This window comes from Acanthopagrus latus, chromosome 22 (assembly GCF_904848185.1).
Source record: "Acanthopagrus latus isolate v.2019 chromosome 22, fAcaLat1.1, whole genome shotgun sequence".
NCBI classification, from domain to species: domain Eukaryota; kingdom Metazoa; phylum Chordata; class Actinopteri; order Spariformes; family Sparidae; genus Acanthopagrus; species Acanthopagrus latus.
In genome coordinates this window covers 17549249-17561372 of record NC_051060.1, presented here as the reverse complement: position 1 = coordinate 17561372, position 12124 = coordinate 17549249, and the positions used below count along the sequence as shown (strand labels likewise).

General features: G+C 43.9%; 1 protein-coding gene across 17 annotated transcripts in view; it reads right to left on the bottom strand.

The window, feature by feature from the left end:
* Positions 1-10602, bottom strand: part of si:dkey-71h2.2 (low density lipoprotein receptor adapter protein 1) — a 94056-nt gene extending 83454 nt beyond the window's left edge. For all 17 annotated transcript variants that reach the window (XM_037087343.1, XM_037087339.1, XM_037087340.1 and 14 more), the window contains exon 1: positions 9710-10602. In XM_037087343.1, the coding sequence (XP_036943238.1) occupies positions 9710-10115 (406 nt within the window). In that variant the 5' untranslated portion in view covers positions 10116-10602. The remainder of the gene's footprint in view (positions 1-9709) is intronic.
* Between the last annotated feature and the right edge of the window lie 1522 nt (positions 10603-12124).

Sequence of the window (12124 nt, the reverse complement as noted above, 5' to 3'; positions counted from 1 at the left end):
CTCGGATGGGGAGGTGGGCATGATGTGTCAGAAATGGCGAGGCGTGTTTGAATTTTTCAGAGGAACAGAACATGGAGATGGGAGATGGGATTTGGATCTCCGGTGGAGGAGCAGGTTCAGCTGATGATACGCACACACACACACACACATTGAGGATACACAGGCATCTGCAGTACTTACTCTCTCTCTTCCATACACACACACGGATTTCATAATTGACAACATGCTCAAAAAGACTCCCAACACTGGACTGACAGCATTTCCCATTTCACAGACAGCTGTCACACACACACATCACACACAAAGAGGTCTCGGATGTTCGGGCCTCGCTGTAACACACTGAGCAGGAAGCGGGGATGGTGCCGGTGTGTCTATGTGTGCGTTGTCATTGCAGCAGGCATCTTTTCCCAAGACGGGGTGTCTCAGTTTCCTCTCGTTGCATAATTCACTTTACTGCAGGCCGGGGGAACCTTGTTGGCGCTAAAAACACTCCAGAGAGACGGCATGGAGCTGCATAATAATGAGCTGTAGATAAGACCCAAAGCTGTGGTCTGATTACATGTGTTAGTGCTTAGAGAGGCGAAAACCCTCATGGCTGTTAAAACCGGCTAACACAGTGATCAGATTTAAGCTTAGATAACCTGGAAGGCTTTAAAAAGACTCATATGAGTTACCAAATGTGTCCCCTTACAACTGGTACTTATATTATATATTATATATATATATATATATATATTATAATATAATATAATATTATAATATTATAATATATTATATTATATTATAATATAATATATTATAATATATTATATTATATTATATTATATTATATTATATTATATTTATATATATATATATATATATATATATATATATATATATATATATATATATATATATATATATATATATATATATATATATATATATATATATATATATATATATATATATATATATATATATATATAGATATAGATATAGATATAGATATAGTACCAGTTGTAAGGGGACACATATACACACTGCGGGCCGCCTTATATACTTGCCATAACAAGTCCCAAAGGCATCACAAAGAAAATCGATACAGAATATCATGTGGAGCAGTTTTTAATAACATGAGGCCGAGGCTTTTAGAAATCAATATGTGTTGAGTGCAACAGTGAGGAAAATAAACTGCAGCTGGGGTAAGACGGGGTGGGGTGGGACGGAAAAAAAAAAATCACAGTCACGACAATAAAGTCAATACAGAAGTCAACAGTTGATGGAAATTTTACGTAACATTCGCAGTAACCTTCTCAACAAAACTAAACCCCCCCAGTACACACTGTAAGTAAAGTGACAGCAGCACAAACACACGTCTTGTTAGATCCCTCACGCAAACGCCTTTGTTGCGACTACAAAGCAAGCCAAGATCCCCACTGGATCTCCCGCTAAATTGCGATAAAGTTGTCTTCACGCGAAAAAGGAAGAATTGAGATGAATCTGCCTGGCACGCTGAGGATTTCCAGGCATTAATGCAGATATGGTAGTTGAGGAATAAAAGGACAGAAGGGGCTCCCGATAAGCTCCAACTAAACCCAGACCTATGACGGGAGAAGAATGGGGCGTTATTAAATTTCAAAATACCCACGGCAAACCCGCAGGATTAAAACACAAGGAGACGAGCGCGACAAGAGGAGCATTTAGCCGAGTGAAGCACCTGTCATACCCAGCGTGAGGCTGAATAGCCTTGTCCTCACCTGCCCGCCCAAACAAACCCAGGAAAAAAAAAATAGCTCCAGAGGTGCATTTAACCTGCCAAGAGCATGTCGAGTGTGACAATATCCTAAATCCATTAAATGCCTCCTCTTGACGGACGGAAGTACGGCCAAAAACGGCACCTTTGCAACCTGAAGTGGATTCACAAGAGGGCGACTGAACCAAAACAAGATAACAGAACCACACAGACAGACTGGTACTCATTATTTCCAACACAAAATACCCTATTTTGTTGGAGTCGTGGCTTTTTCGGGGCCGTGTTTTCAGCAGCGCAGATGCTACTGAATGATCATGGATCATATTGTATCCGTGATCCCCACTCTGCCGTGACTAAAATAACGATACTATTAACTCTAAAGAAGTTATCGGCCACAAGATAGTACAGAATTTAGTTTTTATAGCATATAGTTAAGAGAATATTGTAGACACAAGATGAAGCAGGACTAAGAGAACACTTCACAAGCCTGTCTGATACTTCAGTGCCTCAAACAGTGCTGTGGATTTATCAATACACGGCACAGTTAAGCGAGTGATACTTCAGAGCCGTGTCAAGGCTGTGGACTCTACCTTATCAATCTGTTTTACAAAGACATCATGCGGGTGTTCAGCAGGTATGATGTTCACCATCTTAGTTGAGTGTGTCAGCGAGCGAGAGAGTGAAAGTATCAGCCAACGTCGATACAATCCATCTTGAGAGGGACATGGATCTCTGTGCCGAATTTAATGGCAGTCATTCCAACATTAAGGTATTTAAGATATTTTACAAGAAAAACGTCATTGCAGCCTCACTGCGGCACTCCTGAAAAAGTTAGAGGATCATCAGTGTTATGAGGATACACCATCAGGAAACAAGGACTGTCTCCAAAAGTTCATCTAAATCCATGTAACAGCTGTTCAGATATTTCAGTCTGGACCGACCGATCACACGCTGCCATCCAGTAGAGCCTGATACGATATTCAATCTCATGTCAGAGACACGAGACAGAGACAGAAAAGGAAATAAACAGTTTCCCCCCGGGGATTAACAAAGTCTTCTGATTCTGAAATAAAGTCAAAAAAAAGTCTGTCACAAGAGTCACGTAGGGAGCAGATAACCAAAAAGTGTGCAGAGAGAGCTGTCACTGAGGTTTTGACAGTAATCCAACTAATCACACTGATGGGGGGGTTTAGCTCTTAAAGTTCTCCTCTGGGAAAAGAAGAAAGAGTCAAAAGGTCGCGCACTCACTCGAAATCCTCTATTCGGCGATTATTATTCATACAACTGAATGCAACTGCGTCTGAGCCTCAGCCTCACTGAGTCATTGCCTAACAGAGCTATGTGGTACTTCTGGATGGGAAAAACACAGCGTTGTTGAGTCTATTTAAGGCACATCCCCAGTACGCCATCATGTTAGAGCCTCTCTGTCCTACAGAAGACAAGAGAGGGCCTGATTATTTCATAATAATCGAGTTTTCTGAGCCATGAATTAAAAGCATCCACGGGCAGACGCTGTAGATTTAAATGACTTAAAATCACTGATGTGATGCCAGCAGCCCCCCCGGTAACTTTGGCAAACGGCTGAACTTTGAAATAAGAAATCCATTAGACAGGTTTGCTTTCCTAAAAGCACGTTCTGTGAAAAACTCATTAGCAACACTATCGTCTAATCTGCGGACCGGTGAGACTGATGAGCGTGCGAGCATGAATTATGCAGAGTATCGGTGGCAAATCTGTTCAGTTAAACCGTCGTCTGATATGCTGAAGCTCAGCTAAGAGCACATATTGGCTCAACCGGGCCTTTTAAATAACTGCACGCATTTTATATACTAGATCCTGGATTCTGCAAAGTCACTTCAATACTGACAAATGTGCACACTCCAACTTGAGCGCTGCTCGTTTCTTATCTCCCCTGTCCGTTCATGGAGTGTGTGTGTTTGCGTGTGCACTGTAAACAGGGTGTATTGCAGTGAAAGGTCACGTACTGGATGCAAATTCAACCTTTCCTGGCTACATCCCGCTAGAACAAATCCAGGGTCTACCAGCGGAACGCCTCGGTGAAAAAACCCAACCATATGCTTGGCTTCTAGTCTCTCGAGGTGGCGATAGAATATAGCCTCTCTTTAGATGAGCTCGATACTCCAAATCGGCACTTGAATCCTGCATCATGACACAATTTTCAAAATGCTCCATCGGTCTACAGTTATCAGCTCCTCGTCTTTTTTTGTCACACTGAAAGCAGAGGAATCCCTGCTAATCCCAGCCTTTACCCTCCTCATTACCAACATATCGCTGTCATTCATTATCCGGGATATTCCCCATCATGCCCACCACCACCAATCCCCCCCCCCGCTGCTTCTGCTCTTCCTCCTCCCCGCTGGTACGTCCCTGACTCATGGCTTCCAGAGTCTTAACGAGCCATTGAGAGATAATTGCTCCACGAGGGTCAGCGCTAACTGACACCACCGCCGCCGCCGCCGCCGCCACCCGCGCGCCATTCCATCAAGCCTCTGTCAGGGTTTAATAGAACCGCAGGCTGCGTTCACTGCCAGGCTCTCCGAACCGGTCGAAACTCTAACGACTGCCGAGTCCGCTAATTTCAGATCAGGCTCGTGTCTGGGCTGCTGAGCACAGCGATGCCAACTGCAAAATTCTGACGTGCGCCTCGAAGCAAAGAGCGCTTGAGAAATCAAACGCAGGCGCGCTTGAGATGTTTGTTCAAGAAGTAAGTTGAGTTTCCTTTCTGCCTCCTCTTTAATGCCGATCACACGGCTGTGCAGCAGAAAGCGGCTCAGATGTTTACACCCCTAAAACCGACACAAAAAGACAATCCTAAAACCCAAGGACGAACCCTCACGGGATTCAACTGAGTCTGTCCCGAAGCCACCAACACTTTAAATCGATGCAGACTGTACAGCACGGACGTCCTTGCCGCCAAGGGCAAGCGTGTTTGACTTCCGAGACGCGGAGCGGCCCGCACTGTTCCTGTGTGATGTGATCCGAGGGGAAGGCTTGCACTCCGGGCACATGCTGCGTCCTCTTCCGTCCTGCCAGTGGCTTTGACCTCGACAGATGACAACGGACGGCCACGAGGGGCGATGGGGAAGTGCTGTACATGTCAGCTCGCTGCTGGCACAAAGAGCTGAGGACCGGCTTTCAAACATGTCCACGAATAGAGCTTTTTATTTCAGTCAGGCGGAGTGAGCATGAAATGATAGCGCCTGGTCTTTACTGGGGACTCTTTGTAAGGTATTTCGCTCATTTATCATGCCGACTGCGTGTCTCATCCCGAGGAAGAGATCTGGTTGTTATAAATAGTGACGAAACAGGCACTAAGGGATCAGTCGGAATTGCAGAATACAGTTTTCACAAAGGCACATTATTAACATCACAGGTGTGGAGACAGTAAGGTATTTCAGAACCTAACAGGACATTTCAATTTTGTCTTAATTCATCCGAATCATCTTTCGGGGATCAGGAACGCCTTGTTATAAAAAGGAGGTTATCATCCACGGTGAATTTCATGAGAATACACGATTAACTTTTCAGCCCTTTTCATACATAAAACAATGTTTCTTTGCTGGATCTGTTAAAGTGACAGTGTTTGGTCTTTTAGAAAAATAGGTGGCAAGCACTTAAACATTCATCGTAGCAAAAAAAAAAAAAAGAGCCACAGCGCCAGTGTGATATATCGAGTATTGACACTGCAGTAAAATAATGTTTTCCGTGTACTCGCAGGCATTCAAAGCTGTGGATAACAGAGAGCCTCTCGTCTGTCAGCGAACACATTTTCTCATCAGCTCCATCAGTTATTAGAGGGCACAGTCTGTTGTCCGTATCATAATGTCAGAGCGCAGAATTCATTTCAGTGTATGAGCGTAATAATGTGCGTTTAATATGTATGGAAAGCGTTTCGCTGGATGTTCATCATTTCATCATGTTCATTTACTACATGCTGCTAACAGAATGTAGTAAAGGAGGGCTGGTTTGATGGCCACTGCGGCTGAAGCGTCTTTTGTTCTACGAGGGAAAATAGCATCTTTTCTTTTCGGCTTTTGACCCTAACATCTTAAAAAAAAAAGTCTAAATACCAAGGGAATGCAGGAAGCTTGCACTTAACTATTCATTTAGAGCCTTTACAGCATCCAATTCAGACGTGTGATGTGTTGGACGTGTTGATGAAAGGTCACTTGGTCCGACCCGGTAAGATTGCTGTTATGACTTTTGAAAATAAGCGACTCGGGCACGCAGGCTGACATGAAAAACTGTTGTTAACCTAATGATGTAGGTGCCTGAAAGGGGCTCAGCAGACGCGTCGACCCAAGTGTTGGTCAAGGGGAGGGTTTGGCCTTCACAGTGATGTTAGCAGAGAGGTCGGGTGCTCGGCTAATTGATCACGTCCGTAACCCCACCTCAGGGTGGCCCCTAACCATCCAATCAGACGCACTCGTCTCACTTTAAGTCTCATCAGGAACAAAGCACCGACGCGCCATCCTTTCAGCAGACACTCGTATTGATTTCCCATTATATGACTGAGCCTTTACATAATGGTCCTGCATAATCTCACTATTAAACAACTTGGCACAGTCAATGCAGAAAAGCCGCACCACAAATTAACAGTACGCAGTCATCACCTCTCGCTGTTACTTCACCTTGAGGCAGCAGAAACGAATGATCCATCGCTCTCAGGTGTCTAGTTTTTTTTCTTTTTTTAACTTTTACTCACACCTAATTCGTGCCAATTTGCCAAGCAGCTGCGACGTCGCCTTATTTGCATTCCGACGGCCAGTTTTTGATGCATTGCCACATGCTGGCATCCAGACCGCCATCGTCCTCTCTCCTGCTAAGTGGCTTCTGGACATCAGGTGTCACCCTGTCCCTCCATCCGTCTGTCTGTCTGTACAGCGTGTGGCTGCTTGTGTTCACATCTTTCTTTCTTTTTCTTTTTTTCTTTCTCACAGCCTCACTGACTCCCCTGATGGGGGGGTTCAACCGGACAGCAAACTGCCTCTGTCACCAGGCGCTCGCCGTCCAGCTGGATTCTCCCCTGACAAAAATCACTCTGCCTTTTATTTTTTCTCTTTTCTTCCCATCTCTATCCGGCGCCAACAACGAGCAAGAGAAGGAAGAAGAAAAAAAAAGCACAATGCGGTGGCCCCCGCTGACAATGTGACACAGACGATTTTGTTCTCAATAACATGTTTGTTTGTCAGCTTTTGTCGTGATAAAGTCGCCATGGTGATGATGGAGCGGGTCTTAATGTTGGAGCTGTTGAGTGAGAATAATAACGACTCCCGTCCATCAGTGTTTGCGCAGGAGCCGAAGATTTGAAGTTTTTCGTCCGGCAAGCCATCGGCAGCCTGAACCAGCTAAGACAACCTGTCACCTAACGCTGACATCGTGGGACGTGACGCGTGCAGAAGCCATCGGGGGGAGAATCGTTAAAGCCCTAATCCAGTGAGGAAACTTTTGAAATCCCACTGACTCAATATTCAATATTCAATAATGGATGTAGAACATTTCCTAGAGAGGCTGAGGAGAAACCAAGCGCATCTTCCCGCCTGTGAAATTAATCAGCCATGTTTAATGGAAGCTGGCACGAGCGGCTGATTATTCCCAAAGCAGGGAATCCAGGATGAGGGAGGGGGGTAAGGAAAAAAAAACAGCGCGCTAGCATTTACAGCAGGGAGAAGCTTGCAGGCGACTGTAGCTGCAGGGGGAGGGAGCGTTCAAGACAACACTTCACACATCGGTGAGACAGCAGGGCTGCAGGCAGCCGAGCAGCCCCTCACTCCTCGCCGCCTGTCACTGACGGTGCGACGAGGTTTTGTTGTTATGACCTCTTCCCTCAGCGCTCCGCACTTCACACTGTAGTAACCCCGAGGAGCAGCCGTGCACATTTTGAAAGATCACCCCTCTGAATAATTCCTTAAGCTGACGGTAATATATTCAAGTACTTACTGATGTTGAGTTGTGGTCTATCAATCCATCTATAGCCATTCTTAACTGACCGCTACTGTTAACATCGACCTTTAAAAGTATAAACTTGACCTAAATAACTGAAGAAAAAGACTTTTAGGTGCAGGATGAACGACCTCATGATTTTACCTCAGGGAGACAGAACAATGAAAATTATGGTCTTCAGTATTGGGCCTAAAATAAAGATCATCCCACTTCTGTATATTCATTAGGATTTGGCTGTGCACGTTGGTGGATTTTATAGTATTCTGAAGTTACACAGTGATTTCATTAATAACTCTGTCAATCATTTGCTCAGGCTGGGTAAATCGATTGTTTGGTTTTGAAAAAACATGAACTTCAAATGTCTTGTTTTGTCCACGAACCACAGATATTCAGTTTACTTTCGCAGATTTTTCTCAAAAGTGTGCTCAAAATGAGTTTGTGATTAAGAAAACATTTAGCCAGTACTTTAATAGTCAGCGACTAATCAATGAACTGATGCAGGTCTAGTGTTTATTCTATGAAAACTAAAGCCTGATTGATTCATCAGTTGAAATCAGCATATAGTACTGGCCAATCACAGATATCAGTAGCCTCTTGTATGTTGCCCCAACATTTATTTTTTAGAGATACAAAGCCTGAAGAAAAGATGTTTGGGTACTTTGTAATTATTAAATTCACAGTGAAGTTTCCCGTTTCATCGCACTGATGTCATTTTAGACAACAACGTTGACTGTTCATCTGTAAAGACCCTGTCTCAATCTTTGTCACAAGTATTGATAGCCACATTTGAGTGATCGCTGCAAAAAAAGTGCGTGTAACGGCCAATATGCCGACATCAGCATCAGCCCCAAGGAACAAGTATCTGTCGGGGTTTAGTGAAAGGTCGAAAAAAGACAAAAAAATGCCCATCACAGTCGCATCTAAGAGCCGAGGTGATGCTTTTAAATGTGACGTTTTGTCCGATCAAGGGTGCAAAACAAGGCACGCACAATGTTTTTAAGCCATTAACGATAGCCGATAGTTACCTGCTTCTCATGTCCAATACCGATATGACAACTAATACTTTCACTTTTGAAGTGTAATTTCGCCCTAAGCTTATCAGCTCTATTCAATTTCCTTACTGGGCAATAACCATTCTCCCGTTATCTGAAACTGCTTATCCTTGTCAGGGTCATGGTGGGGGGGGGGGGAGTTGGAGCCGATCCCAGATGACATTGGCCAACTGTGAGGTTCATCCTGGATAAAGCTCAAGCTCATCACAGGGTCGACAAATAAGAACAAACAACCACTGGCGCTCACGTTCACATGGATGGACGATTTAGAGTAACCGATTTATCTTACTTAATTTCTTACATGTCTTGCATGCAAACTCTGTCCCGAAAGGTCCAGCCCAAGCCGGGTCTCGAACCCAAGTCCTTCTGGCTGTGGTGCAACAGCAATAACCACTGTGATGCCATACTGATATGTTCTAATATTGGCTGATGATTATTATTATTGGCCCAATATATGTCATGTATCCCCATCTAAAACTCAAAGATGTTCGATTCACAATTATCTAACCCTTTTTTTTTTGCTTGATTAAACAATATGACTGATTAATCGACTCTTACCAGCTAATTGTTTTGTGGATCAACTCCTCCATTGTTCAACCAATTTTCGGCATCAGTTCTAATAAGCTGGTTTTTAATCTAAGTGGCAGTTTTGGGAGGTTTTTTTGGGGGGGGGTTGGTCACTCAGGAGGGAAGTTAAGAAGTATAGAAAGCATTTCCACCTGAGACTGGACTCTGTCAGAAGCTACAGCATCATCGGGCACCAACACAAACAACAGTCCGTCAGCTCGGTGCGCACAGCCGGAGGCACACACTGTCCTGACCCCCCCCTCAAGGTGCGACTAACAGCACCGTGCCACGATCCGAACACCTCCAACACACACACACACACACACACACACACACACACACACACACACACACACACACACACACACACACACGTCGCTTCACTCACTTTCGTGCTTTGAAGTTCCCCATGTGTGCCTCGGAACTCCCGGGCTCTTGATGATCGCTCTGCCGGCGGATTTGAGGGCGTCCATTCCCGAGGTGTGTCCGCTCCGCTCTCCGGCAGGCAGGTGGATTCCCCCCCTCCGGTCTGCGGGACCACAGGGAGCTGAAGGCGGGCAGGCTGGGCTCGACGGCGGTGGTGGCGGCGGGCGGTGGATGCGCAAAAGAAGAGGAGGAGGACGAGGAGGAGGAGGAGGAGGAAGGGGAGAAATAATACAAGTTCCCACCCCTGAATGCGTGTCGCTGCCTCTCTCTCTCTCTCTCTCTCTCTCTCTCTCTCTCTCTCTCCACACACACACACACACACACACACACACACACACGAGGCGGATCACCGGCTGAGGAAGCAGCATGTGCACCTACTGCACCCGCTCCAGAAGTTAAGGGCGTGTCCTCCGACCTTGATGAGCTCACAGCTTCCTCCTGCACACAGATCCGGACCGAGGAGAGGAGGGGGAACCAGCGCTGCTGTGGAGAGGACCCGCACTCACTAATGACTTTATAGATAATGAGCTTTCTCTCTCGGAGGAGTTTCTGTGGTTTATTGACTTGTGGTGGGATGCATTATGGGAAAACTACTGTTGTCCCTGCAAAATTCATGCCTCTCATCATTGTGTTTGTTCCAAACTGAATCATAGATATCTGCATCTTTCTATCTGATATCTTATATGTCGTTTCCATCACATTCCGGGGTTGGATATTGAATTTTTACTTTACTACTTTCCTCTAATAACTCCAGTTATTAGAAACTTAAAGGGTAAATCCACCAATTTCACACACTGATTTTGTTGTACGTGCCTTAACAAAATGCCTCTCTGTTTTCATGACTGGATAAACTGAATAAACTAACTCACCATTAAGGACAACATAATTTCACGCTGTTATACTTTGTTTATATGTGGCGGACCCTGCCACCTTTCTACGCTCAAAGAGTGTTCTGGGGCCATAGTTTCCTCTGAGAACAGTTTTGATGTTCAGCTATGGAAACAAAAAAACATTTCTGAGTTTGTATTATTAACCCATTAATACTGTAAATGTTTGAATTTCTTCTCCAAAACTACATATTGCCCCTTTAAAGTGTGTTTCCAGGTCCTGGGGAGGACAACTTCATATGTGGAACAAGTGGTATAAGGCAATTTGCTTAAAAATGAAGCTGCATGTCACCTGAAAAATTGCCTCTGGTGATGTTGAGCAGTGGCTAAGTTGCATTGTGGGTAATGTAGGCATTTGCTTATTTTAAAAGCAATCTTCTGAGTGTTATGTGTTAATGTCCTCCCTGATTCCTGACATTAAGGACCATGTTTGAAACAAGCATTCACATTTTCATTCAGGGGATTCATTTGCCTCTTAATACATAAATAACATCAATCAATATATTAAAGGTTTTAAAAGGCAGTCCACTGGTCAATCATTTCACTTTATAACGCTCATTGTGGACAGTTTCATTGGAGGCACAAAAGTCTTTGTACTGCATTTTCTAATATAAAGTAGAACTCCCAAAATCTTGTAAACTCACTATAAATGTGTTAAATTGGTGGCGCTACCCTTTAATAGATTCCAATTTATATTAGAAACTATGGTCATTATTGTATCATTACTGGTTAAGATAAGTTAATCAAAGCTACCAAGCAGTATAAAATAACCACCACCACAACATTGAAGTATCTAATAATTATAATCCAACAGAGATTATTCCAAAGTGGGGCATTCTACATGAGGACTAGCACAGAGTGTTTCAACATGCTGCTTTTACTTACTTTACTCTACAGCACTAGCCGTAAATGATCAATTTACAACCGCAAATGCTTCAAGTATTCTTCTTCTGTGTGTTGGCGCCCTCTATTGATCCAAACTGTTATTACAGACTTGTTGTCGCCCACATTCACTCACCACACACACAATGGATAAGCAGGGTGATATTTTGGAATATCAGTTGTACTACTATTAGATTTTTTTTGTGCTCATTTACAAAATAATCTACTGAATTGGTTACTTTTAAATCTCCAATTGGAGATCTTGTGGTCTACAGCAGTGGATCTGGAGAGCAACACGGGGCTGTGAGATGTAGCTGAGGGTTCACAAGATGACTAACAGTAGAGCAAAGTGAAGAAAAAAATGTGGATCAGCGAAATAAATGCATGTTTTTTTTTTTCTTTTCAGGCTTCTTACTACTCTGCTGCCTTTTTTCAGGATCAATTTGTCAAGTCAAATCCCAAAAAGTGTTATGAGAAGATATTTAAAGGTCTGTTTCCTGTCTTTACTTATCCTGCAAAGCTAAACAATACGGCAAAATACTCCCCCAAAAATGTTTTGCGTATGTGTGTCATACTAGGTTTCAACAGGTTTCCTCTTTAACTCCCAC